At 35.1% G+C, this 27,133-nt stretch overlaps 3 protein-coding genes, 1 non-coding gene and 1 pseudogene across 4 annotated transcripts; 3 read left to right on the forward strand and 2 right to left on the reverse strand.

Annotated features, from left to right (window-relative positions):
• Positions 1 to 7,934: 7,934 nt before the first annotated feature.
• On the forward strand, positions 7,935 to 8,041 carry LOC131181061 (small nucleolar RNA R71). The gene has a single exon (XR_009149688.1). It is a non-coding gene; the product is annotated as a small nucleolar RNA R71 (small nucleolar RNA).
• A 2,243-nt stretch (positions 8,042 to 10,284) lies between these two features.
• On the forward strand, positions 10,285 to 12,453 carry LOC110664262 (rust resistance kinase Lr10-like; annotated as a pseudogene).
• A 144-nt stretch (positions 12,454 to 12,597) lies between these two features.
• LOC110664259 (rust resistance kinase Lr10) lies at positions 12,598 to 15,377 on the reverse strand. The gene is made up of 5 exons (XM_021823872.2): positions 14,595 to 15,377; positions 14,446 to 14,502; positions 14,264 to 14,302; positions 14,125 to 14,154; positions 12,598 to 13,885 (listed from the first exon to the last, which is right to left on the reverse strand). The coding sequence occupies exons 1-5, from the start codon at positions 15,334 to 15,336 to the stop codon at positions 12,756 to 12,758; spliced, it is 1,998 nt and encodes a 665-aa protein (XP_021679564.2). The 5' UTR covers positions 15,337 to 15,377; the 3' UTR covers positions 12,598 to 12,755.
• Positions 15,378 to 15,532: 155 nt separating this feature from the next.
• Positions 15,533 to 17,893, forward strand: LOC110664258 (rust resistance kinase Lr10). The gene is made up of 3 exons (XM_021823871.2): positions 15,533 to 16,490; positions 16,581 to 16,607; positions 16,689 to 17,893. Exons 1-3 carry the CDS (start codon positions 15,806 to 15,808, stop codon positions 17,804 to 17,806), a joined length of 1,830 nt encoding a protein of 609 aa, XP_021679563.2. The 5' UTR covers positions 15,533 to 15,805; the 3' UTR covers positions 17,807 to 17,893.
• Positions 17,894 to 20,060: 2,167 nt separating this feature from the next.
• LOC110664257 (signal recognition particle 19 kDa protein) lies at positions 20,061 to 23,602 on the reverse strand. The gene is made up of 4 exons (XM_021823870.2): positions 23,286 to 23,602; positions 21,524 to 21,719; positions 21,321 to 21,420; positions 20,061 to 20,360 (listed from the first exon to the last, which is right to left on the reverse strand). The coding sequence occupies exons 2-4, from the start codon at positions 21,710 to 21,712 to the stop codon at positions 20,230 to 20,232; spliced, it is 420 nt and encodes a 139-aa protein (XP_021679562.2). The 5' UTR covers positions 21,713 to 21,719; positions 23,286 to 23,602; the 3' UTR covers positions 20,061 to 20,229.
• Between the last annotated feature and the right edge of the window lie 3,531 nt (positions 23,603 to 27,133).

Genomic DNA, 27,133 nt, shown 5'->3' on the forward strand with positions numbered 1-27,133 from the left:
TGTTTGACCAGGAGACCGGCCGTCAACATCGGATAGATGTACAGCTCAGATGGGGTGACTATGACTCTCATGAAAATGAGAGAGATCATCATCAATGTTATCGCTCGGAACCGAGCCGCTGTCGGGACACCCAATGTGGTGAAAAGCCAAATGAACTTCGAGGAGCGGTCACCAGTGATAGGAGGGAAATTAGCAATCTTCTCGCCCGAAATCGGTTCGCCTATTACATCGGTCAACGGATTCAAGGTTAACACGATTGACATTCTCGATCTGGGTCGGTAAATTATTCCAGTTCTCTCAGTGTCATCAGAGGTAGCCATAGTGATCTTCCGATCACCGGGATCAAAAATTTTCAGTCGGTGAACAAGGCGAACAGCCGGAACAAGGCGAACAGCCGGAAAAAGATCAAAAGCCGCCATCATGGCCGGAATTGTTGTCGAAATGGGAAAAGTGAGAGAGATAGAAGAAAAATTAAATGCGGGAGGATTTCCCGTCGGGGGTATATATAGAGAAGGTCTGAGCATTTATTGCTAGCTGAAAATGAAGCGGACGTCTCGGAAATCGAAGGAATAAATGCTTTGACTGAACCAAACCAGGTAAAGGAGAAGACTGGAATGGGAGAGATCGGAAGAAGGGGGCCTGGCATGAGAGATCGGAAAAGGATCGTGTTAGAAAGATCGGAAGGAAGAGGAGATCGGAAAGCAAGGAGAATAAGACAACTTCCAATAACTGTCGTCATAATCAGAGCCGAGGTAGTTAAAGCGTTGCAGACGAGATCTCCACCGCACGCCTCATTTGCAGAATCGCCCACATTACTGACAGGTGCCAGAGTATGTCATGACAGTCCTGTACATCCCAATCTCCATCGTTGATCTTACTTATAAGGACGAGCCTGGAGCCCTTGGATCAAAGAAGAAGACGACAAGATCGCGCTTTTATTCACAAATTTCTGACGCCTCGACAAGAAAATTTGGGACCGTCGATTAGAAGAGAAAAGGACAAATATTCAAAAGGATCTCGATGCTCATTTTGATTCTCTTTAATTCTCAAGCATCAGATCATGTCCTTTGAAATCCAAACCTTCCATCTCCCTCAAAGAAAATCCTGACCCTTCATGGGGAGCACCGGGTCCCTGTAAATACCTGCATGAAAACTGTTGAAGGGGACGAAAAAAAAGGTGGTGACTATAGCGGAAAGGCTCTGAAACTTAATTCAGTTTTGCCACTCTGCCATTTTTAAGCTAGAAAAACTTCAGAAACCAGTTTTCTAAAGTATTTTCTTTAAAGGAGCGTTGGACACTGGAACTCTTGATTTTCAGTTTGTTCATTGCTCTGCGTTTCAGTTCTATTTTCATCACTTTTATATCCACTACTATTTTCCAAGCTTAGTCTCATTCATTATCATTCCACCCGATTACATTCTAACTTGGTATTCCTCATTTCAAGACAAACATTGAGTCCCGGACTACTAGCACACAACTCTGCAACATTTGTGGCTCCATAGTTAGTTTAATAGGTCCAACTTCCTACAGGTGAGTGTCTGAACCATTGTCCTATCCAGTGTTTGCCTTTATTTTCTTTCTATTTATGCTTGTAATTTTCGTTAAAGTTTGTCTTGTGTCAGAAGGTCCCACGTAGGTGGTTATTCTCATAAGTTTATCTTTCGATACAACAGTTCATGTTATCTATTTATTTTTTGTCTTTATTTATCTCTTAATGTGGGTATTCTGGTTATGGGTAACATATAGGTGGTTAGATAAAATGCTGGTAGCTGTATCTTAACACGAGTTTTTTTTATATAAAGAAAGGGTTCAGATAATAAATCGGAGAAAATTATGAAAACGAACCACTAGGCTAGCTCAAGAAGACGACTACATATGGAGAGGGGTCGGAATAAAATTGAATTTCAGACTAGCAAACAAAAAAGATCAAATGTTACCAGCCGAAAGGTACTAGTAAGGCGATCACGTAGGAGGTCGGTAAAATTCAGTCTGGTTTCCCCTATCTAGTCACGATGCACCAATGAGTTAAAGGAAGCCTTATTCGGGTCCCCGGCATCTTCGAATGCCGGAACCCTTAGTCTCAGGCTCTTATGATGTGTAGCTGTAAACAAATTTTAAGAGGTCGGAAGAGTTCTTATCCGACTCTCAATTAAAAATTTTTAATAAATATTTAAAAGAGATCGAAGGAGAGTTCTTATCCGATTCTCAATCAAAAATTTAAATAAATATCTAAAAGAGATCGGAGGAGAGTTCTTATCCGACTCTCAATCAAAAATTTTTAATAAATATTTAAAAGAGATCGGAGGAGAGTTCTTATCTGACTCTCAATCAAAAAAATTTTAATAAATATTTAAAAGAGATCGGAGGAGAGTTCTTATCTGACTCTCAATCAAAAAAAATTTAAATAAATATCTAAAAGAGATCGGAGGAGAGTTCTTATCCGACTCTCAATCAAAAATTTTTAATAAATATTTAAAAGAGATCGGAGGAGAGTTCTTATCCGATTCTCAATAAAAAATTTAAATAAATATCTAAAAGAGATCGGAGGAGAGTTCTTATCCGATTCTCGATCCAAATTGCAACAAAATTTAAAGGAGATCGGAGGAGAGTTCTTATCCGATTCTCGAATCAAATTCTACTAAATACATAGAGATCAGAGGAGAGTTCTTATCCGATCTCCAATTGAAATTTTAATCTAAAAGAGATCGGAGGAGAGTTCTTATCTGATTCTCAAATCGAATTCTAACAAATATGCAAAGTAATCCCACAAACGAAAACCGCAACAAAACACAAATTCACTAAGGTTGTCTCATTTACTTATGTATCTGGGTAATCCGAATTAGTGAAAAATCAAATATTCTTTTTTATCAAAGGATTAACATTTCCATTCGAACCCCCCTAACTATCGATTTTAATTTATAAAGAACGTAAGGTTAAATTTGCTCACCCTCATTGAGGGACGAGGTAGGGTGCCTAACACCTTTCCCACCCGTTTACGGACCCCGAGCCTAGAATCTCTGTATTTGAAGTGGTTTCATTTTAATTCGCATTTCACAAATGGTTTTCTTTAATTTCCCTCAAAATTAAAGTGGCGACTCCTCACTCTTTCCCACTTCGGTGAGTGTTCGTCCAGGCGACCGCAAAATACCTTGCGACAAACTTTGAAAGTACCTGAGGTTTCATTCCCTATCTCAACAGCTCCATAGGGATATACCTTTATAGCAGTGTAAGGCCCTAACCATCTTGACTTTAATTTTTCGGGAAATAACCTTAACCTAGAATTATATAAGAGGACAACATCCCCTTCCTGAAATTTTTTCCTCTTAATATGCTTATCATGCCATCTCTTATTTCTTTCCTTGTAAAGCTTGGCATTTTCATAAGCATCCAATCTAAGTTACTCAAGTTCATTTAATTGCAACATTCTTTTTTCTCCTGCAGTTTTTAAGTCAAAATTCAGTATCCTTATGGCCCAATATGCTCTATGGTCCAACTCCAAAGGTAAATGACAAGCTTTCCCATAAACCAATCTAAAAGGGCTAGTGCCAATGGGAGTTTTAGAAGCTGTCCTATAGGCCCAAAGAGCATCATCTAACTTAAGTGACCAATCTTTCCTTGAACTATTCATTGTTTTCTCAAGAATTCTTTTCAACTCTCTATTTGAGATCTCCACTTGACCACTAGTTTTTGTGGATGGTAGGGTGTTGCAACCTTGTGCTTTACTCCATATTTTTGTAATAATCTCTCAAATTGATGGTTGCAAAAATGAGAACCTCCATCACTTATAATGGCACGTGGAGTTCCAAATCTTGTAAAAATGAACTTCTTAAGGAATTTGATCACAACTCTAGCATCATTAGTTGGAGATGGTATAGCTTCAACCCATTTGCTCACATAATCTACCCCAACTAAAATGTACTTGTGTCCAAAGGATGATGGAAAGGGTCCCATGAAATCAATGCCCCACACATCAAATAGTTCCACTTCCAATATGTTTTGGAGGGGCATTTCATCTCTTTTTGAGATATTACCCATCCTTTGACACCTATCACATACATTTACAAACTTTCTCACATCTCTAAACATATGTGGCCAGAAGAACCCTGCTTGAAGAACTTTTTCTACACTCTTTGCCACACTCATATGACGCCCATAAAGTGAAGAATGGCAATCTTTAATAACATTCCCTATCTCCTCATCAGCTAAACATCTTCTAATCAACCCATCTCCACATCTCTTAAACAAAAATGGCTCTTCCCAATCGTAATCCTTCACATCAAAAAGAAATTTCTTCTTTTGCTGCCATGTTAGATCAGGTGGAAGGATTCCACACACTAAATAGTTCACAAAATCTGCATACCAAGGGATTTTTGCACTCATGATTACCAACAGCTGCTCATCAGGAAAATAATCATCTATTGGAAGTTCTTTCCCCAAACTATCTCCTTGTTCTTGCCTCAATCTAGACAAATGATCTGCTACTACATTTTCTACTCCTTTCTTGTCCTTAATTTCCAGGTCAAACTCTTAAAGGAGTAGTACCCACCTTATCAACCTAGGTTTGGCCTCTTTTTTCTGAAGGAGATACTTGATAGCTGTATGATCTGAGTACACTATTACCTTAGACCCCACAAGATAAGACCTGAATTTATCTACTGCGAATACCACTGCCAAAAACTCTTTCTCTGTAGTAGAGTAATTTATTTGAGCATCATCTAAGGTCCTACTTGTATAATATATTGCATAGACCTTCTTATCTCTCCTTTGTCCCAAAACAGCCCCAATGGCATAATCGCTAGCATCACACATTAACTCAAAAGGTAATGACCAATCGGGTGGCTGCATAATAGGAGCAGATATCAAAGCCTCCTTTATCCTGGAAAAAGCATTCATACAATCAGTATCAAAATGAAATTCCACATCTTTACTCAATAGATTGGTAAGAGGTTTAGAAATCTTAGAGAAATCCTTGATGAATCTCTTGTAAAATCCAGCATGCCCCAGGAAACTCCTCACTCCCTTCATAGATGTCGGGGGTGGCATTTTCTCAATAATTTCTACTTTTGCTTTGTCCACCTCAATACCCCTGTTTGACACAAGATGTCCGAAAACAATTCCTTCTTGCACCATAAAATGGCACTTTTCCCAATTCAAAACTAAATTAAACTCTTCACATCTCTGCAAAACTTTAGACAAGTTAGATAAGCATTCATCGAAAGATTTACCATACACAGAAAAATCATCCATGAACACTTCCATAATATCCTCAATCATGTCAAAAAATATGGACATCATACATCTTTGAAATGTAGCTGGAGCATTACATAGTCCAAATGGCATCCTTCGATATGCAAAGGTACCATAGGGACATGTGAAAGTGGTTTTGTCTTGATCATCTGGGTGAATAGGGATCTGAAAGAACCCTGAATAGCCATCCAAATAGCAGAAATAAGAATGATGAGCTAATCTCTCAAGCATCTGATCTATAAATGGTAATGGAAAATGGTCCTTTCTAGTTGCATTATTTAGCTTCCTATAGTCTATACACATTCTCCATCCAGTTACAGTCCTTGTAGGTATTAGTTCATCATTTTCATTTTTTACTACTGTGATGCCCCCCTTTTTGGGTACAACATGAACTAGACTTACTCAATTGCTATCAGAAACAGGGTAAATGATACCTGCATCAAGCAATTTCAAGATTTCCTTTTTCACAACCTCTTTCATATTTGGATTCAATCTCCTCTGTGACTCTCTAAAGGCTGTATAATTATTTTCCAACAAAATTCTATGCATGCACACAGAAGGATGTATTCCTTTAATATCATCAATGGTATAACCAATTATCCATCTATGCTTTCTAAGAATTCTTAATAATTTTTCAACTTCACAATCATTCAGTTTAGCACTAACAATCACAGGATATGTAGAATTTTGACCAAGAAAAGAATACCTGAGATTTGTTGGAAGAGGTTTCAACTCTACCTTCGGTGCTTCACTTTTTCCAAGCATTAACGATGAAGTTGTATCTTATTTCAAATCCCCAATCTTCTCAATATTAGCCATAGGCAAAGGTGGATTTCCTTCCAAGATTGTAGCATATTCTGCAGCTTCTTCAATCTCATCCCCCTTTTTGATGTTATAAACCAAACAAGCTTCTAAGGGATCTTCAGGATGTTGCTTTTTGAGCACTTCTCTGACCACTTCATCTATCACATCAATTCTCAAGCATGAATTTGAATCATCTTTCTTTTTCATTGCTTGAAACAAATTAAATTCAACTTTTTCTTCCCCAACTTCTAATGTAAGCCTTCAATTTTTTACATCAATCATAGCTCCAACAATAGCAAGGAAAGGTCTACCAAGAATAATAGTAATGTGTACATCCTCCTCCATCTCCAATACTACAAAATCTACTGGTATGAAAAATTTTCCAGCTTTCAGAGGAACATTCTCAATCACCCCAATTGGAAATTTAATAGACCTATCTGCTAACTGTAGTGAAATGGTGGTAGGCTTCATTTCTCCAATCTTCATTTTCTCATAGATAGACAATGGCATTAGACTAACACTGGCTCTAAGATCACATAAAGCCTTATCTATACTGATATCCCCAATGTGACATGGTATGGAAAAACTACTAAGATCTTTCAGTTTGGGTAGAAGCTTATTTTGCAAAATAGCACTGCTTTCTTCTATGAGAGCTACGGTCTCAAATTCCTCCAACTTCTTCTTGTTAGACAAAATCTCCTTTAAAAATTTAGCATATGAAGGCATTTGTGCTAAGGCATCAGTGAAAGGAATAGTCACATGCAAATACTTCAATATCTCCAAAAACTTCCCAAATTGTTTATCCAACTTCACTTTTTGGAACCTTTGTGGGAATGGTAAAGGTGGCGTGTAGGCTTTAGGTGCTACATATTTAGGTTCTTCCTCTTTACTCTCTCTCTCTTTACTTCCTTTTTCTTCCCCTAAACTCTCTTCCTCAGCTTCAATTCTAACTTCAACTTCAGTTTTTTCATCTCTTTCTCTGTTTTTTTCTTCAATCTTTTTATCTCCACTCTCCAATATTTTTCCACTTCTCAATGTAATAGCCTTGCAATGCTCCCTTGAATTTTCTGGTTGGCTAGGGAGCTTCCCAAATGCTTTGTTATTTGAAGAGCTAGCTTGTTGAGCTATTTGATTTTCTAACATCTTGTTGTGTGTTGCCATTTGATCTACTTTAGACGCTAATTAAGAAATCATATCTTGTTGACTTTGATGGCTCACAAGTAGAGTCTCAATCATAGCTTCTAATCTAGCTGTCTTGTCTGGTTGTGCTTGTTGTGGTAGAGGTGGAGCAGGAGCATTTTGAGGTTTTGGAATCCCAGGAGGAGGACCTCTATTCTGCTGAAAATTCTGATGCTGTTGATGCCCAGAAGGTTGCTAAAAATTTTGGTGTTGTCCTTGTCTACCTCCCCAAGAGAAATTTGGGTGGTTTCTCCATGCTGGATCATAAGTTGCAGAAAATGGGTTACCACCTGGTCTTTGATTATAGCTCCCCACATAATCTACTTGCTCACTTGAAAAATCTTGACTAAGTGCAGAAAAATCAGCTGCACAATTGACATTTTCATCTCCAACTTCTACTGAATTATTAGAACCTCCAGCTGAAGAATCTACTTTTATGCTTAGCTTGTCCATTTTCCTTGTCAAAGCATCAAACTTAGCATTAATCATATTCATGGCATCAAGCTCAAACATACCAGCTGGTTTCTTGATCTCATTCCTCTCATAACTCCATTGGTAGTTGTTATAAGCAATTTTATCAAAAGCAGAAAAAGCTTCATCTTCAGATTTCTCCATAAGATTACCTCCAGAAGATACATCAATTGTACTTCTAATAGCTGGTGAAACTCCATTGTAAAAGTGTTGAACAAGCATCCACTTAGGAATCCCATGATGTGGACATCTTCTTTGCAAATCCTTGTACCTCTTCCATGCTTCGTACAAGTTCTCATCATCTCTAGGTTTGAAAGAAGTTAGCTCATTTCTTAGCTTAGCTGTTTTGCTTGGTGGAAAATATTGAGCTAAAAACGCTTGAGAAAGTTCATCCCATGTTATGATAGAACCTGGTGGCAAAGAATGTAACCACTCTCTAGCTCGGTCCTTCAATGAAAAAGGAAATAATCTGAGTCGAATTGCATCATCAGAAACTCCATTTATCTTCAACATATCACTGATCTCAAGAAAGTGTGCTAGATGCACATGTGGACTTTCACTTGGACTTCCCCCAAATTGTGATTGTTGTACCATCTGACAGAGTGCAGGCTTCAATTCAAAATTATTAGCTTCTACTCTTGGTCTTGTGATACTTGGCATGAAATCCCTAATGTTAGGATAGGCGTGATCCTTCACAGAGCGGTTGTTATTATTGTTGGCCATTTCTTCTTGTAATTGCTCTTGCTCTTGTGCTCTTTCGTGTTGTTGTTGAGCTTTAAATTCAGCTTTTCTCCTCTTAGATTCTGCTCTTGAAGCTCTTACTGTCTTTTCTATTTCTGGATCAAAGAATAAATTGATTTCTTCACTTTTTGTCCTTCTCATAAAATAAAGTACCTGAAAAACAAAATAAACAAATTCTCAAAGTAAAATGGTAAAAGAAAATAAAGTAAAATAAAATGCCCAAATTAACCAAACAAACAATAGTTCAATATCAAACAAAAATCAAATCCCCGATAACGGTGCTAAAAACTTGATGAGGCGAATCCGCAAGTATACGGGTCGGCTTAAGTAATGGAGTAATGAGTTAAGTATCGTTCCCATGAGGATTTGCCATTTGAGTACCAAACTATGAATGAAACGATTATTTGGGCTAATGATTGATGAATAATTGATAAATGTAAATGAGCAAAGTAAATTGATTAATCTAATTGGAATATGTAAAGAGCAAGTAAATAAATTCTAAAACTATATGCAATTTAACCAAATTAATAATGGGTAATTTGAATCTAAGTCTAATTATGTTTAAAGTGATTCCAGAGTTGAGGGTTTATGCATAAATTAATTGGAATTTTTCTTGGGCATTCTAATTTTTTAGGGAAAAATAGAGTTTGAAGGTGATTAATTTTAAATTCTTTTGATATCTTTTTCAAGCAAACCAAAGTGTGTTCTAAAATAACCAAACCTACTTTCTATGATATTTGATTAATTTAAAACCCATTAAGTTTTGTAACCAATCATTAATTCCTCTTAAAACCCTAGTTTATTTCTAAATCTAGGTAATTTTAAGTTCCAATCCTTAATTATCTATCAATGACTTTCACCTTTCGGTCATTCAATCAAAGATTAACACAATACCCAATGGGTACTAACATTAGGCAAGTAAATCAAGTACACAAGGAAGGAATCAAAACTCATATTTATGTAAAATAAGGAAATACCCAGTCCAAATCCACAAATTAATCTAAATCATATTTCCCAACTCTGAAATCTAAAGAGTTTACTCACTCATAATGGTATTTACAAGAAAGATTGATGGAAAAGTAAAGAAAAACATGATAAGAGGACTAAAATAGAAAAACCCAGGTAGAAGAACCCAAAACTCTGGTTTCTGGAGCTCCAAAAGATGGTTGCAGCAGCTTAAATCCAGAAAAATGGCGTCCTCCTCCTCTCTCTCTTTATATTTCTTTCTTCTTTTTTTTTTCTTCCCGTTTCCTCTTATGGCAAAAACTAGGAAATGGTGAATTTATATGGTCCCAAAAAGTTGCCCTAAAAGTAAATAGGAACCAAAGAGTGGATAGGAAATGAGGTGTAAAATTATCCAAGTTAGCAGCATTATTCACGTTCTGGCAGTCTGCTTAGGGTACGGCTTAACCCTAAGTAGCTTCTTAGCAAATTTCAGCCTCTGGTTGCACTGTCTGCTTAAGGTTAAGCAGACCCTCAGCAGATCTCGGCATACTTGGAGTAAAATGGACTTTTCTGCTCATGCTTGACTTGTGCTGCACCTTAAGCACTATCGCTTTACCCTAAGCAGGATCTTAAGCAAAGTCTCAAGTAAATTTCGACTAACTTGCTCTTTTAAGGCTTAATTTCTTCAACTTTACTCCATGCTTAAAGAACTCCAAATTTCTTCAAATCACTTTCTAATGCACTTATTGATCTTCGATTTGCCACAAAATATTAAGTATCTAAAGTTAACAAATAAGCTAAAAGAAAGCTAAAAATATAAAATATACTAAAATATAAGGGCAAAATGGATGCAAAACTACTCTAAAATGCCTATATAAAATTAGTATAACATTGGGTTTCATCTATCATGCTCCCAGAGGAAGGAGACAATGCTGGAGTTGCCAAATTCAGTGAAACTTTTGGTCAATAAGATAGATTATTCTTCTCAAGTTATTTCTGCAAGTGATCCACAAGGTTGTCTTGGAAAACAACTTCCGAACTTCAATTTATCTGCCTCTCCCTTTCAGTTTCATCATCAGTTTGAAGACTGGGAGTACAATTGCACTATTTTCCACTGTTTAAAGAGAACACAATGGTCTTTGGCAACACAGATTTCTTGCCAAAGTTCTCCTAACTACTATGTTTATTCCAGTCCATCAAACTATGGAGCCGATGTCAATAAGATATATAATTGTACCAAGATGTATGAAATTATTAATCTTCCATTTCTACAATGTGACTTGAATATTATGATTGTCCGTTTGAACTGGTTATATCCAAGTTGTAACTCTTGTGAAGCACAGCACAGATATTGCAGATTGAAGCCTAACAGCACTAAACCTGCGATTGAATGCTCTGGCATTTCAAAATGAAGGGTACGTTTTCTATTCAATTAGCGCTTTAAACTACAGCTTCGGAATCAGTAATATTTTCTAGATGTGATATGGGTAGACTTCCACTTTCAGCACAAAGATTGCTCGTTTATTAGCATCATCATATATAATTTAGCAGGGAATATCTTCAAGTCGTAGAACTTCTGGAGATTATAACCTAATAGTAATTTGAATATGTTTTGCAGGGGCATTAAATAAGTTGGTGGCCACAGGTTAGTCATCGTCTAAATTAAATTTTTATCCAAAAGAGAACAAATGGTTATTTTGGACATGGGATTTCTTGACTTGAAATGTTCCATTTGCAGGTATAGCTTTGGGTCTGCTTCTTCTAGTCTTATCAATGATTGCATTTTACTATGTCTACGGCTTCAACGAAGAAGAAAAAGAATATCAATCCAAGATTGAAAAGTTTTTGGATGACTACAATGCTTTCAAACCTACAAGATATTCCTATACTGACCTTAAGAGGATCACAAATCAATTCAAGGAATAACTAGGCCAAGGAGCTTATGGAGCTGTCTACAAAGGAAAGCTCTCTGAAGAAATTCTAGTAGCTGTTAAGGTCCTCAACAATTCCAAGGGTAATGGAGAGGAATTTGTAAATGAAGCTGGAACAATAGGAAAAATCCACCATGTCAATGTCGTTCGCTTGATTGGCTTTTGTACTGATGGATTCAGGCGAGCTCTGGTTTATGAGTACTTACCAAATGAATCACTAGCAAAATTTATATCTTCAGCAGATGACAAGAACCATTTTCTTGGATGGAAAAGGCTGCAAGATATTGCTTTTGGAGTTGCCAAAGGAATTGAATATCTCCACCAGGGATGCAATCAAAGAATCCTCCATTTTGACATAAATCCACATAATATCCTGCTTGACCACAACTTCAATCCCAAAATCTCTTATTTTGGCCTGGCTAAGTTGTGTTCTAGGGATCAAAGTGCAGTGTCCATGACAACAGCTAGAGGAACCATTGGCTACATGGCTCCTGAAGTCTTTTCAAAGAACTTTGGGAATGTTTCCTATAAGTCCGATGTCTATAGTTTTGGAATGTTGGTGTTAGAAATGGTTGGAGGAAGGACGAATGTTGACGTTAAACAAGGAAATGATGATCAAATATACTTCCCAGAATGGATTTATAATCTTTTGGAAGGAGGAGAAGACCTAAGGTTTGAGATTGATGCAGAGGAAGATGCCAAAATTGCAAAGAAACTTGCAATTGTGGGACTCTGGTGCATTCAGTGGAATCCAGTGGATCGTCCTTCCATGAAAATTGCCGTCCAAATGTTGGAAGGAGAAGGAGACAATCTATCAACACCCGCTAATCCTTTCACCTCTGCCAATCCCACGAGAATGAATGCAAGAATCCCAAGAAGACAACTTCACCATGAGTTGGAGGCCATCTCAGAAACAGAGTAAATCTAGATTAGAGAACGTCTGTAATAACCATTAGGCTGTGATCATATAGAGAAGGATCTTCAAGTAGTTCCTTAAACAAGTATGAGAAACATGTTATGAAGCACTTGGTTAATTAGTTTCTTTCCCCATTTCCTGTCATTACAATGACTATTAAATAGTTTCTTTCAAGAACAGTTGTTTATGATGATACTGTTTTGGGAGCTTCAATGCACAAATGCAGGCTCATTAAAAACCTGAAGCTAATGGGAAAATCATTCATCCATACAGATTGCACAATACTAAACAAGCACATTTCCCAGAATGTGTTATAATCATTTGGTACAGTAGAAGAGAGATTTTCAAGACACTGTTAAAAGTTGATTAGATTCTTTCTAGTGTTATATTTGACAGATTAAACCTTAAAGTCAAGTACAGGACAAACAAATAGTCACCACATATCATGATCTTTCTTTAGTTTTGAACAAATTAGGAGAGAAAAAGAAAAAAAGCATTTCAGCTGCGCCATATTAATAATTTAGAATGCATTTTCAACCAAACTACTTGATTCTGAAAAATCAACCGACATAGATAAAGATTCTTCACCATCTTTTATCGGAGTTTCTTCTGGATACAGAGCTGGCCTTGGAGGCAATTGTAGACTTTCCACATCTCCTTCAAGCATCTCTATGACTTTGTTCATTGGAGGGCGATTGTTTGGTTTCATTTGTATACACCACAGGCCTACCATAACCATCTTCTTAGCTATTTTATTTGACTCCTCTGCGGCATCACCAATTACTACAACCTTCCCATTAGAGACTTCATCATAAACCCAAAACGGAAAGTAAGTTTCACTTGAATGTGCTGCCAATGCATTCAAATTCTTCCTTTTACCTGCCATTTCTAGTAACAGCATTCCAAAACTATAGACATCTGCTTTGTATGAGACAGGACCAATGTTTCTATAGAATAACTCTGGTGCCATGTATCCTATTGTTCCTCTTGCTGCAGTGAGAGACTTAATGCTATCATTTGTTGCATATAGTTTAGCAAGTCCAAAGTCAGAAATCTTTGGAATGAAATTCTCATCAAGAAGAATATTGTGTGGCTTGATATCAAAATGTAGAATTTGCATGTCACAACCTTTATGCAAATATTCAATGCCACGAGCTACTCCAAGAGAAATTTCATATAACTTGTCCCAACTTAAGGAAAAAGATCCCTCATGAGAACACATGTACTTGTCAAGAGATCCATTAGGCATGAAATCATAAATAAGAGCGCGCTTTGATCCCTCGACACAAAAGCCAATTAGTTGAACTACATTAGTATGGTAAATCCTTCCAATGGTAGCAACTTCATTAATAAAATCTTGCCCATTAGTTTTAGAGTTACTCAGCATCTTTATGGCAGCAACATGGCCGCTACGAAGAGTTCCTTTATACACAGAACCAAAGCCTCCTTCACCCAACTTGTCCTTGAAGCCTCCAGTCATTTTCCTAATGTCTTTGTAAGAATACCTTATTGGCATCAAATTATTTTGACTTTGTAGAAATTCTTCAACCATGTCATAGCCCGAAAAATGTCTCCTTCGCCATTTATAGATCAAAAATGCGATCACGAATGGAGTCCCACATAAAGTTTTTGTGATACAATGGAGTATTCCTATGAATATACATCCAAAGGAGAGAATATTAGAAGGGAGAGAATATTAGTTGCTATCAGAATTATGCTTAATGTAAATGCGGTCAAGTTAATAACTTCAGTCCCCAGGTTCTAACAATTACCCTAACTTCGCTTACACTTGGATGCTATTGCACACAAGAACAGCAGAAAAGGCTTATCTTCTGCCAATAAACTACATCTTAAGATTCATAATTTGAAGAAATGCGTTTAACTCTTACCAAGGAGAACAAGTACAGTTAGGAATGACCCTGCAGAAAAAGCAAAAAAAGAAAAAAAAAATAATAAGCACAATTTTGACTCTTTGTAATTGGAATGAAATATTAACATCAAAAAGATGGAGATAAAGAGACCCCTTACTTTTAATTCGAAAGAAAAAAGCGTCTGTTTTGGAAGAATCTACATTGACAATATAGAAGATAAAATCAGCATCAAGAACATAACTTGATCATTGGCAAGTTTATGGTGATTTATGCATGTATGCCTTAGTATTACATGTTATGTCCTTGAAGAACTAAGCTACTCTTTCAATAATTACTCACCATATAAGTATGTGCACCGAATTCCAAAATTGAGGTAGCAAACCCTTCTGAAAAATCCTTTAACAAGAGCGAAATTAAATGAACTTATGCATTTGCCAACTAGAGAATTGAAGCAAATCATAGTGTAACCGAAGGCAAGTATAACTTACCACTTATGCATTGAACAGTATTTGTCTCATCGAAATAGCAACCTCTGCAACGCCCGCAGTAGATAAAGTGCCATGAAAGCTCAAACCCATATGCTAACTCTCTCTGAATTTCAACAAAAGACATGTTATTATAATCCTTCTCAGGTAACAGAGCCACCATTTCTATGCTGCACATACTCATCAAATCCTTGCCTTCCATGCCCCCAACATTCACATAAGAATTCTCTACTCCACCAATAGTGCAAGGAGCAGTTTCCACATAAAGAGAAGAGTTAAAATACACTGGGATTACTGGCTGGACACAGTTTATGAAAGTAATAGTTGTTGATAATTTGGCATCCCAATCTAACGCTGTCCGTTTGGATTTAGAGACAGTATATGGATCTTCTAAACTGAAGTTCAACTCAGTTAAAGGAAAACGAGGGATGGAAGAGCAATCATCTTGATCATGAACACCAGCATCCACAAGTCTGATGGTGAAGTTATCGTAGTTGATTGCCTGCACATAGTACTTCCCATTATAGAGAGATAAAACTGTGAAATTGCCTTCGCAGGACAGGGTATATCTGTGGTCTCCGCAGTTTTTGGGGTCGGTTTGAAGTCGAAAAGGGTAGCTAATGTTGTGGATGTTGCCACAGGAAGAAGGGGTACAAAGACTGTTACCCTTACCATTGCAAGTTTGGAGGACTTGCAGGAAAAGAAAGGCTGTGTAGCCAGCAAAGAGGACCCTTTCTCTGAACATTACAGGGGAGAGAATCCTGTTTCTGTGCGTATGATAAGCATTTAATTCTCCTTTTTATTTAATTATATAAAAATAAAAAGTGACCCCACGCCACCAAAATGCCGCCGCCCATGTTGAAATAATTGGGTCTCCACTCTCCAAGTGCAAGCATTACTCGATTTGACGGGTCAATTCAACAAATCAAGACATCTTCTCAATATATTAATCTATATTCGATCTAATGAAAATTCATCTCTTTTGATTCATTGAATTCGAGCTTGAGATGTCGCTGTCATTGAACTGGTCTGATGAGAATTGCAAACCATAGAATTCATCTTTCCAAGTTCCCATCCCAGTTTTCATCTGGGTTATTGGTTTCTTAATTGTTAGTTATGTAGTTGAATCACAGTGTGAGCTTCATGAGGCAGGAGATTGATCTGACTACTTTTGTCCTTGAGAAAAGCATACAAAAAGAATAGGTGAAGGCCTGATGATGAATTTCTGCCTCATCTACTTCTTGATTCTGGTCCTTGTAGACCATGGATTTGGGTTTAACATGGATGAGTGCAAAGAATCTAAATGTGGGGGTCATGGTCCAGCAGTCCGATTCCCTTTCCGAATCAAAGGCCAGCAACCTGACTCCTGTGGTTACCCTGAAACTGGGTTTGATCTATCTTGCTCAGAAAGAAAGGAGACAGTGCTAGAGCTACCAAATTCAGTGAAACTCTTGGTCAAAAATATAGATTATGTTGCTCAAGTGATTTATACAAGTGATCCACAAGATTGTCTTCCAAGACAGCTTTCCAACTTCAATTTATCTGCTTCTTCATTCCGGTTTAGGGACATTGGCCTCTTCAACGATCAGTCGTCCTTGTTCAACTGTTCATGGAGAAAAAATACGTTCTTTCAAATGCCTTGCCTCAGTGCTCCTGGCTACCAAGTTTATGTGTTTAGTTCAAGAGTTTCCATGGACAATATTGCTCTTTTGTATTGTGCTAAGATGTATGATGTTTCACTAGTTCCAGATGACATGATTGATGGAAATAATATTCTTCATTTGAATTGGTCCATTCCAAGCTGTGGATCTTGTGCAGCAAAAGGCAAATTTTGCAGATTGAAGGCTAACACCACTGAACCTGAAATTGAATGTTACGGCAAGCTCAGGCAAATTAAATGTATGTTTCTGTTCCACAATCATATAAAAATTATAAATAAAATAATTCTATTAATTTCTATTTCTATTAATAATATGAATATTTTTGCAGGGTCATCCGCAAAATTTGTAGCCACAGGTTAGTTGTCTTCAACTTCAAACTTAGTTCTCTACTTATTTTGTAAATGGGTGTTCTTGACTTGAAAAGTTCCATCCGCAGGTATAGTCCTGGTTTTGATTCTTCTAGTAGTAGTGGGGATTGTTGTTTACCGCATCTACAGCTTCAACAGAATTGAAAAAGAATATCAATCTAAGATTGAAAAATTTTTAGATGATTATAAAGCTTTCAAGCCTGCAAGATATTCCCATGCTGATATCAAGAGGATCACAAATCACTTCAAGGAGGAATTAGGCCAAGGAGCTTATGGAACTGTGTTTAAAGGAAAGCTCTCTGATGAAATTCTTACAGCCGTTAAGGTTCTCAACAATTCCCAAGGAAATGGAGAAGAATTTGTAAATGAAGTGGGAACAATAGGCAAAATCCACCATGTCAATGTGGTTCGCTTGATTGGATTTTGTGCTGATGGATTCAGACGAGCTCTAGTTTATGAGTACTTACCAAACACCCTAGAGAAATTTATATCATCACCAAATGCTGAGAACCATTTTCTTGGATGGAAAAGGCTGGAAGACATTGCTCTTGGGATAGCCAAAGGGATTGAATATCTCCACCAAGGATGCAATCAGAGAATCCTCCATTTTGACATAAAACCACATAATATCCTGCTGGACCATAACTTCAATCCCAAGATCTCTGATTTTGGCCTGGCAAAGTTGTGTTCTAAAGATCAAAGTGCAGTATCCATGACAACAGCAAGAGGAACCATTGGCTACATTGCTCCTGAAGTGTTCTCAAGGAACTTTGGGAACGTTTCCTACAAGTCAGATGTTTATAGTTTTGGAATGTTGGTGTTAGAAATGGTTGGAGGAAGGAAGAGTACTGTTGATGTCAAAGAAAGAACAAGTGATCAAATATACTTTCCAGAATGGATTTATAATCTTTTGGAAGGAGGAGAAGATCTAAGGTTGGAAATTGATACAGAGGAAGACAATGGAATTGCAAAGAAACTTGCAATAGTGGGTCTTTGGTGCATTCAATGGAACCCAGTGCATCGTCCCTCCATGAAAACTGTTGTGCAAATGTTGGAAGGAGATGGAAGCAATTTAACAACGCCTGCTAATCCTTTCACCTCCACAGCTCCTGCTGAGAGAATTCATCCTAAGATTCCAAGTAGAAGTCTTTATCAAGACTTAGAGATCATCAAAGAAACAGAGTAATTGTTTACTAGTACTAGATAACATTCACTAACTAGAAGAACACATTGTAGCTTTATTTTCATTAATATATGGGAAATTATTGTTTTATTTTAATTTCAATCAATTTTGATGAATCAGATAAAATTGAAACTTATTTTTGCAATTTTAGATAAAATTGCCTAAACTAAAATATATGGGTAAAATTTAAAAGGAACACGAAGATTAGGCATTTTTTAGTGTTACATCATTAGACTATTAATTTACATGAACTATATCAACTTTATAGAAAAACAAAGAAATTCCTTTTCGGAATAATAATAAAGAATATATATGCAATTTTTTGTAAAGTGATAATGATAAAGAGTTGCTATTTGTAATTGGGATTGAATTCATACTATTTCGATCACAGACTTTCAAATTTCAGGATATTGAAAACTTTAGTTCATTTGTACAGTATAGAAATACAAATCAACATACTATATTCTTATATAAATGAAACTAATCACTCACTTAAAAAAAAATAATATAAAGAATTTAAAAGCATATAAATTAGTTAATGGGTAAGTTGCACGCTCTACTCTCTCTGATTCTACGATTTTTTTACAAATTCATCATATCACTCCGCACCTCGTAGAGAGAGTACTCTTATTTGAAAAATAAAATATCTCAACAAAAAATATAAATAAAAATTCTATTAAAAAAAATAGAAAAATACTACAAGAATTCAAAATCTATTAATAATTATATATCTAAGATTTGTTCACTCAAATTTATCAATAATGATAAATCTAATAAGATACACTCAACAATTATTCCAGAGGGATACAAATGTGGGTTTTATTAGAAAAAATAAATAAATAAAAGGAAAGGAAAAGGGTTGTCATCGGTGAAAATAGTCATTGGTGGCCACCCAAAGAGAAAACCAAAAGAAAGAAAAGAGAAAAGATGAGAAAAATAGAGTTGGGAATATTGAAAACTTATTTAACAAAATAAATGAAAAATAAAAAGAAATGTGGTGGTTTAAAAAAATTAAAATTATTGAGGTTAAAGAAAATGAAATACCATTTAAAAAAAAAAACAATTTCTTCAGTTTTTGTCTATTAAGCAATGTAATTTTTTGAAAAAATAATGAATTTTTTTTTATACAAATTTTCAGTATTTTCTATAATGGTTTAAGAAATATTTCTAAATCAAATAAGGTCTAAATATAAAATAATCGATACACTAAATTTCTACTATATAATCCTTGTTGGAATTTATTTCTTAGTAAAGAGTAGAGGAAGATATGGAAAAGGTAAATGTAATTCTTTTTATTATTATTATTATTATTAGTATATTCAAATGCTTTCTGTTGATACTTTTTACTTCTAATAGAGGGAAAAAAATATAAAAAGTTATCCTATGATTTTACAAGTTGCCTTTATTTTGAAATCTAAAATTTTACAATAATTAAATTTAATTAATTTTTTTAGTTAATTTTTATATTTGAAATTTAAATTTTTTAATTTTTTTTAATTTAAAAAAATTATTTTTAAAAAATAGAAATGATTAAAATTCATTTAAATTCTTTTATTGCAAATGATTTTTTCTATTTGTAAATCAAAGCTAAGATTCACTTATTAAAAATAAAAAAGAAATTTTTATCCACATGAACTATTAGGAGAAAAAAATAATCATAAGATGCTTATAAATAGTAAAAGCAAATCAATCTTCTCAGACCATTCACAAGCTCTTCCAAGGAATCCCTTTATTTGGATGTTTGCCTCGATTCTTGTCATGTTACTCCATGCTTCTTTTTTTTCTTTTCTTTTCTTTTTTTTTTTTTTCCTGATCTTTTCGTTTCCTTTAGCATCCCTCTCACCATAACATCTTCATCATTCTGCTATTGGCTGTTACATTTCATCAATCCACCATATCTCTCACTTCTTGTCTATTCTTGTTTTCCATTAATAAAATTGATTCCATCTTTTATTTAAAAATCCTCCTCCCTGTGTGGCTATGTTTAGATTTTTCTCTTTTTCTTTATAATTTTGAGCAAAATGATATGCCCTTATAGATTTATGATTTTTATGTTCAGATTAACTAATAGACAAGTTCAAAGAAAGTTAGAGAAATGAAGCTTTGACTACTCCGACAATCTCCAGCTGTTTTCTCTATCCCATTCTTAGCTGGAAAGGGACTTGAAGCCCAGGCACCCAACTCAAAAATTAATTAATTTTATATATATATATATATAGGGCCAGAATAGGGCCCCATCCTCTCATAATCCACAAGATTCAAATAAAACACAAATTGCATGAGAACCTGCTTTAATAATCCCATGAAAGGTCTCTTTTCCTAGCAGTTTTTGCAACCATGTTCTCCCTCTGCGGGGACTTGAGCTGAAAAGACTAAAGTGGATAATGCATTTGCAATGATAAAACTCTCTCTTCTTTTTTCTAAAACTATCTCTTCTTTTTTCCACCTTTGCCAGACTTGGATGATGCAGCAACTGATGTGGATGTAGGCTCCTGCTTCTTAGTCCTCATAGGATGCCTAGGCACCAACTCAGCAACGCGGAGCATTAGCTGTTTTCCTGCAATATTAATCGGAGCATCAATTAAATGCACACACACACACAGTTCTCTCACATTAGAAGTGACAGCATCCATACCCAGCTGTCATTAATATTGCATTCTTCTTACCTATATTATTGTCCATATTTATTCAATTAAATAAGAATTCAACATAAATAAGATAAAGTAGCAACTTCATACTAAATCCTTTAGTTGAAATTGGCATTATATCACAAATGAAAAGGAAATTATTTCGTAATGAACACTTTTGTTCAGGTCAACTGAATGTGTTACTTCAATAATTTTTTGAAGCCTTATCGAATGGAAACTCAACAGCAACAAAGAACCAACTTGTTTGACTAATTCATGTCTCTTGTAAGTTAGAGCAACAGATATTACCAACTTCATATCCGCATCTGTATTATTTGAATTTTTTTCCTTTTTGGGGATAATCAGAGAAGAAAAATGACAATGGAATTTGTGGCAACTTTTTTTTTCTTTTTACCATATGAGAGCAATGAAAATTCTTTTGGAAGGAACAATATAAAAACTAGAAAGTGAGCAAACCACTGCAGCCAGGATATTACCAAAGTTGCTGAGACACATTCTCAACCATAAGCAATTCCCAAACTAGTAATTCAAAAAGAGAATTATATTATGTTTAACAATGTTGGTTTCAACTCCAGGAAAAGGACAGCAAAAACCAACAGAGATTGGCTTGAAAATGATGATAATAATAAACGATGAGGACAATCACTCACATCAGTATATATCAAACTAAACCTCCAAATAATGATGTACCCAACCCTTCTTGGGCACATCGACTGCAATAGTCCCAAATACTAATTCAGACAAAACATCAACAAGAATTGACACCATGGCACTCAACTGAGGACAAACTCAGTTCATTTGAGGATATGACTTCATAGTGGCTACCTTTATCACAATAGATAAAAACAATGATATGAAACTATACTCACTAGTAGGAATAGCTGGATTGTAAAAAGTGCCATCATCCTTCTTAAGCAGTACCCTCACCCTCCCTATTTGCATGAAATCGCGTGGATAGGCCTTGTCAATCTGCAATAACAATGAGAACAAATAAATATATAATATAGTGAATCATGTAAAAATTAACAATTAATAGCTATTGAATTGAAGCACGGATATTGAAGATTTAAACCTCAATAGCAAAAGGGAGTTTGAGATGGCTGCAGCAATCACCAATTTCAGCACAAGTTGGATTTTCACAAGCTTTAGTCACACTGATTCGCCTGCCCTCAGCTATGGTCTTCTTCGAGTTTATGTAAACAGGATACAACACAACCCATTTCTTTATATTGGGCATATTTCCATCCATCATCTCTGCCATTGAATTCCTGAAAGAATTAAATCTATGTCAATACAGTTCTACCATATTCATTTATTCAAGCATTTGCTAAAATTACATAAGCATTGCAAAAAAAATAATAATAAATAAATAAATTACAAAAACATAAAATGGAAAGTTGGGCTTGTTAATGCAGATATTATATCTCTTAACTTTAATTTGTAGTCATACAATGTGATAATCAGAAATTTCAGAAGCAGCAATTTTGGCCAAGAGCCAATAATGATTTGGATTTTTTTTTTAATGAGAGGGTTTGTATTTCACTGTTAGAGCCATTCTTTTAAAAAAGAATTTTGGGGTTTTTTTATAAAATTACTAATAAACCCCTAAAAACTTTTAAAATCCTCAAAGTCCCATACTCATCAAAATTTAATAAGAGTAGAAAAAATTATTAATTTTTTTGAGACATTATCATTAGACCCTTGAAAATTTTCAAAATTTCAAGAGGGGCATTGCCCCAAGGTGGCTCCGTCACTGCACACACACACACACACACATTATAACAACATAAATTTAATACATTATAACAACATAAATTTAATAAAATTAACTAGTTTCATCACATCACATAAACATTCAATTTCTTGGATGCGTCTTGCTTAGAACTTGGATATACAAAACCTAATAATACACAAATCACATAAACAAAATCTAACAATACACAAATCAACATAGAAGAAAAAGACAAAGAATGAGCAAACTAGCAAAGCCCAGCCTTTGTTTCTCCTTTTTTGGTTACAGTGAACAAATTTCAAGAGAGGACCTAGCTAGCTCTGTTGCTGAAATACAGTCTAAACTACAATTGAGAAGGCAACATCCAGATTGGTGAATCCCAAGGAAGAAGCATGTGAATGCGAATTAATGTCATGTTTGAATGTGCAAGTTAAATTCAAAGGCATCCTTCACAAAAATCTCTAGGAGAATAAATTATATGTAACTGCAACTGCATATAACAGGGAGAAAGAACACAAAGCTGAATTTAGTCAACATAAAAAGATCTATCCTCACTTCCCCAACCAAGACACGAACATTAAGTTGAAAAACATACTCAGTTGACCCTATAAAAAAGCAAAATTGATTATATAGTCTATTATTGGCTTGACCAGTGATTAATGTTTCACTCCGATCAGAAGTGCTCAATGTGCTTTGTAAGGTCAGTTGCGGATAACCATTAGTAAGATCCAAGGATTGGTGGATTATTCAAAGTGCTTTGTGTGACATTATTTCTTAAATAACAAAATGATGAAACAGAAAATCCATGGTACAAGCAAATAGACTTGGCAATTGAGCAACAAGATAAGTTGCATTCATACATCTCAGAAAAGGAATTGGATATGAACCGTAAGTCTTAAAATTTAGGTAGAAGACGATAAAAAATTATTGTGTCCTGTTAATTTCATCACTAGGTAAACCCCTTTTACAGAATCACTAAGAACACAAAAGAAACAGAAACTACAAATGATACAGACTAAAACTGCGTAAAAATATTCAACGTCTTCGTGCATAAACATTGGATAAACACACTGACAGTGAAAGCATGAGCAAGCAAAATTACCAATTATACGCTAATTGAAATGTTTGCCCTGAGCTCAAATTAGGATCCGAGACGGACAGCAACCAAGTGATGTAAGAGAACCACGGTGATTGGCTCTGGTATTTCGTGTCTTTCTGCCACCTCCCTTTTGGAATGGTGATTTTTAGGGTTTCACTGGATCTTCTTCAGAGGCTCCAGAATAGAAGAGGTTTCGAGGAGGAATTTCGACGGCAAGAGAGAATCAAGGGACTGGTGTGGGGAGAGAGAGAGAGAGAGAGAGAGAGAGAGAGAGACGGGGGGCTGCTCCTGCAAACAAATGGAAAAATCAACAAGACGACTCCAGAAAATCGAAACGACATTTTTTTTTAAGTAACTTCAGATCATATAGATAAAATAAGGCAATTGTAAAAAAAAAAATGTGGTTAATTTATATTTATATTTGTAATTTTAATTTATGTGTAAATTAGTTAAAGTTTAAGATTTTTTAGAATTATATTTAGAGGGATAAAATTAAATTTTAAAAATTAATGATAAATTTTAATATAATATTTAAAATTTTATTTAATATTTGAAATTTTATTTATTAACAAATAAAATATAACATAAATATTTGTCTTTTTTAGTCAATTGATTAAATTTTTTATTAAAAAAATATTTTATATTTACTTTTAATTAAAATTTAATATAAAAAATATTTTTATTAATTAAATGTAACTTAATTATTTTTAAATCAAATCAAATAAATTTATATATCTAAATATAAAATATAAAATAAATACATATTTTTTTATAAAATAATTTTAAAAATAATATATAATTAAAAAATATATATTTTACATAAATTATAATATTTATTAAATAAAATATATTTTATATATTTTTTACTTTAATTAATATATATATATATATATTATTTAATAAATACTACAATTTATGATAAATTATATTTAAATAAAAATATTTTCACTAATATTTTTTTCTTTTCCTTTCCTTTTCTTGTGAAGAGAATATTAAAATGGTAGAAATATGCATATTTTTGCATTAAGTTTTTTTTTTTAATTTCTCTTCGATTAAAATTTAAACTCATTAATGAATTTTTCAAAAATTTAATAAAAAATTAATTTAGCTTGATTCAAAGATAATTATGTTAATTTTAATTAATAAAAATATTTTCTAATATAAATTTTCAATTAAAAATAAATATAAAGTATATATTTTTTTAATATATAGTTTAATAAATTGACTAAAATTACTAAATATTTATGTTAAATTATGATTACATCTAAAACTTTTATTTGTTAATAAATAAAATTTCAGGTACCATTTTGTAATTTATCATTAGCTTTTCAAATTTAATTTCACCCCTTTGGATGCAATGGTGAAAAATCTTAAAAGTTTATATAATTTACACACTGTAACACCCCTGATTTTTTATATATTATTATTGGGCTTCGTGTAGGTATCCTCAATTCGCGGAAATTCGACAGTTGTCCGGATCTGTGAATTTCCGGCCAGACAGACCAGCTACCGGAAAAGTCTCCGAATTGGATCGAGGTTTTGGCTACCCCACCATTGTCAGGCATCCCGAGCGCGTTCCTGAAATCGGAATCGGCAAAGGTAAACCCGAACCTTGCTTTTTCGTAATTTTCTAGTGCTTAAATAGGATTAAAAATCCATAAAATATTCGTGGTAGCTTAGAAAATTACGATTCTTTTTGCAATAGCTTAGTAATATTTCTAAGGACCGCGAGGCAGAGTTTTATAATTTTTAGAGCTTATTTGAGCAGTTTTTGCAAAAATGATCAATTATAAGGACTAAATTGAAATTTTACATATTGTGATGAATGATTGATTTAATGGGCCCAGGAGGGGCTGTGTGACGTGATTGAGTTGTGGATATGTGGATATAGAAGTGTGTTTTAAGCCCTTTTGCAGGTTGGGTAGGTCCTAGGTATAGGGGAGACTCTGCCGGATTTTCGGCACGAATTAGGACGTATTTGGTCTTTTTCCTTGTTTGTATGGAGTCAAATTTATTAAATGATTGTAATAAAATTGTCAGGTGAGCCGGGACAGCCTTCTTCCTCCGCCCAGCCGCCTCAGTGACCACCGTCAAGTCTGTGAGTAGAATATTAATTTTAATTGTAATTTCGATATTATTATATGTTCGAGATGCCCATGCATCACTTATATGCATATATTTATGTAGTTAAACTCTAGGCACGATTTTTGATGCATTGATAAATGTTAAAGTGCCATGTATGTTGTTGTGGTAATTTGGAGCAGTGTGCGTGCGTTGGCGTGCGTGTGATGTGGTGTGGACTATGGATAGGACGGGTAGACACGGCTTGAGTTATTCATTTGGGACCGGTCCTTCTGGGTAGACACGGCTTGAGTTCTTCATGGGACCCGATTTGGGATTAAAGAGGAAGTCCGAGCTGAGTTCTTCGCTGGCACCAGGTTGGATTTAAGAGAGTCAGATGAGGATCGGCTCCATATATTATGATTGATGTTACAGGGTGCGTGAGTGCTCCAAATTACCTTTTTGATGTTATGATGTGAAAATGATGTGGATGTTGCATTTCACTCTACAGGGTGCATTAGATTTAGAAAGTTATAGAGATTATGGTTAAAATTGATATTTTACTCTCTGAGTCGAACGCTCACTCCTGTTCAATATTTTTCAAACTCTGGAGGATTTTATTTTTGGTTAACCTGCTTTTCTCCTTCGCAGGTTGTTTATCAATATTTGTGTAATTTTATTTACTCCTAGAATTTCCGCATGTGTTAGAAGTATTTATTTGATTATGGTCTGTAATATTATTATCATGTTGGACCTGTAAACATATAATGATATGTATGTTTGATGGATTGGATGAGGGAGCTGAGCTCCCATTTATTTTTATGAGGATATGAGTATGTGGAGGGTGAGCTGAGCTCCCCAATTGAGTATTTATTATGTTTACAGGTCGGGTGAGTCGAAAACTCCCCGTTGGAAAGTCCATTTATGGCCGACTCTGTCCGCTTGGTTTCTTGAAATTGGGCCCAAATGGGCCTTAGAGTTGGGTTAATGAGCAGTTAGGCTTACTACGGGCCTCGGGGCTTTAGGGTGGCCTGTGTCCTAGTCTTAGTCCGCCCATAGGTTGGGTCGTGACAAATGTGGTATCAGAGCTTATGCTCAAGTTTATTAGTGAATGTTTGTCTAAAATGTTTGGAAGAGTCTACTAGAGTCACATGCGGAGTATAGGATTACATTTCGTCTTTTCTGTAATTCTTTGTTTCTAGATTCTACGTTATACCTCGGAAATATAAGATTACCTCGATTAGTGTCTTGATTTTCGTGGAGTACACAGAAATGTGAAATAGAGTTAGTAGACATGTGAGATCTATCATGAGGATACGTACTCCAAGAAATGTTATATTTTTGTCAAGATGGGTTTAAATGGTGTGCCCATTTCGTAAGACACGAGTACATAAAAGTGAGTCTTAAAAGTACAGTTGCCTAGATAAGGATGAGGATACCACTCGGCGGTCATCGTAGATGACCCAAATGTAATAAGTTTGTGATAATAGAAGATTCGGAGAGATAAGAAATTAGGAGACCTAGTCCGCCAGACGTATCGTAGTAACTATACAATGTTCTCGATGTCCGCTCTGTAGTCTGCATTACTGATCGACATGAGATTATTGTGTAGAGTGCGTGCATCCCCGTGGTGCTCCATAATGAGGGTGTTTGAGATGGCTTCGCTTTGGTACAGTTATGCGAGCAGAGTTCTATATTTGCAGAGGAGTTGGGAACTCCTGGCTAAGAGTCTAGAGTTAGAATATTGAAAGGTCACGGTTGGGTGATAACTAGAGTCGATGACTCGATTC

Source organism: Hevea brasiliensis, chromosome 6 (assembly GCF_030052815.1).
Source record: "Hevea brasiliensis isolate MT/VB/25A 57/8 chromosome 6, ASM3005281v1, whole genome shotgun sequence".
NCBI lineage: Eukaryota > Viridiplantae > Streptophyta > Magnoliopsida > Malpighiales > Euphorbiaceae > Hevea > Hevea brasiliensis.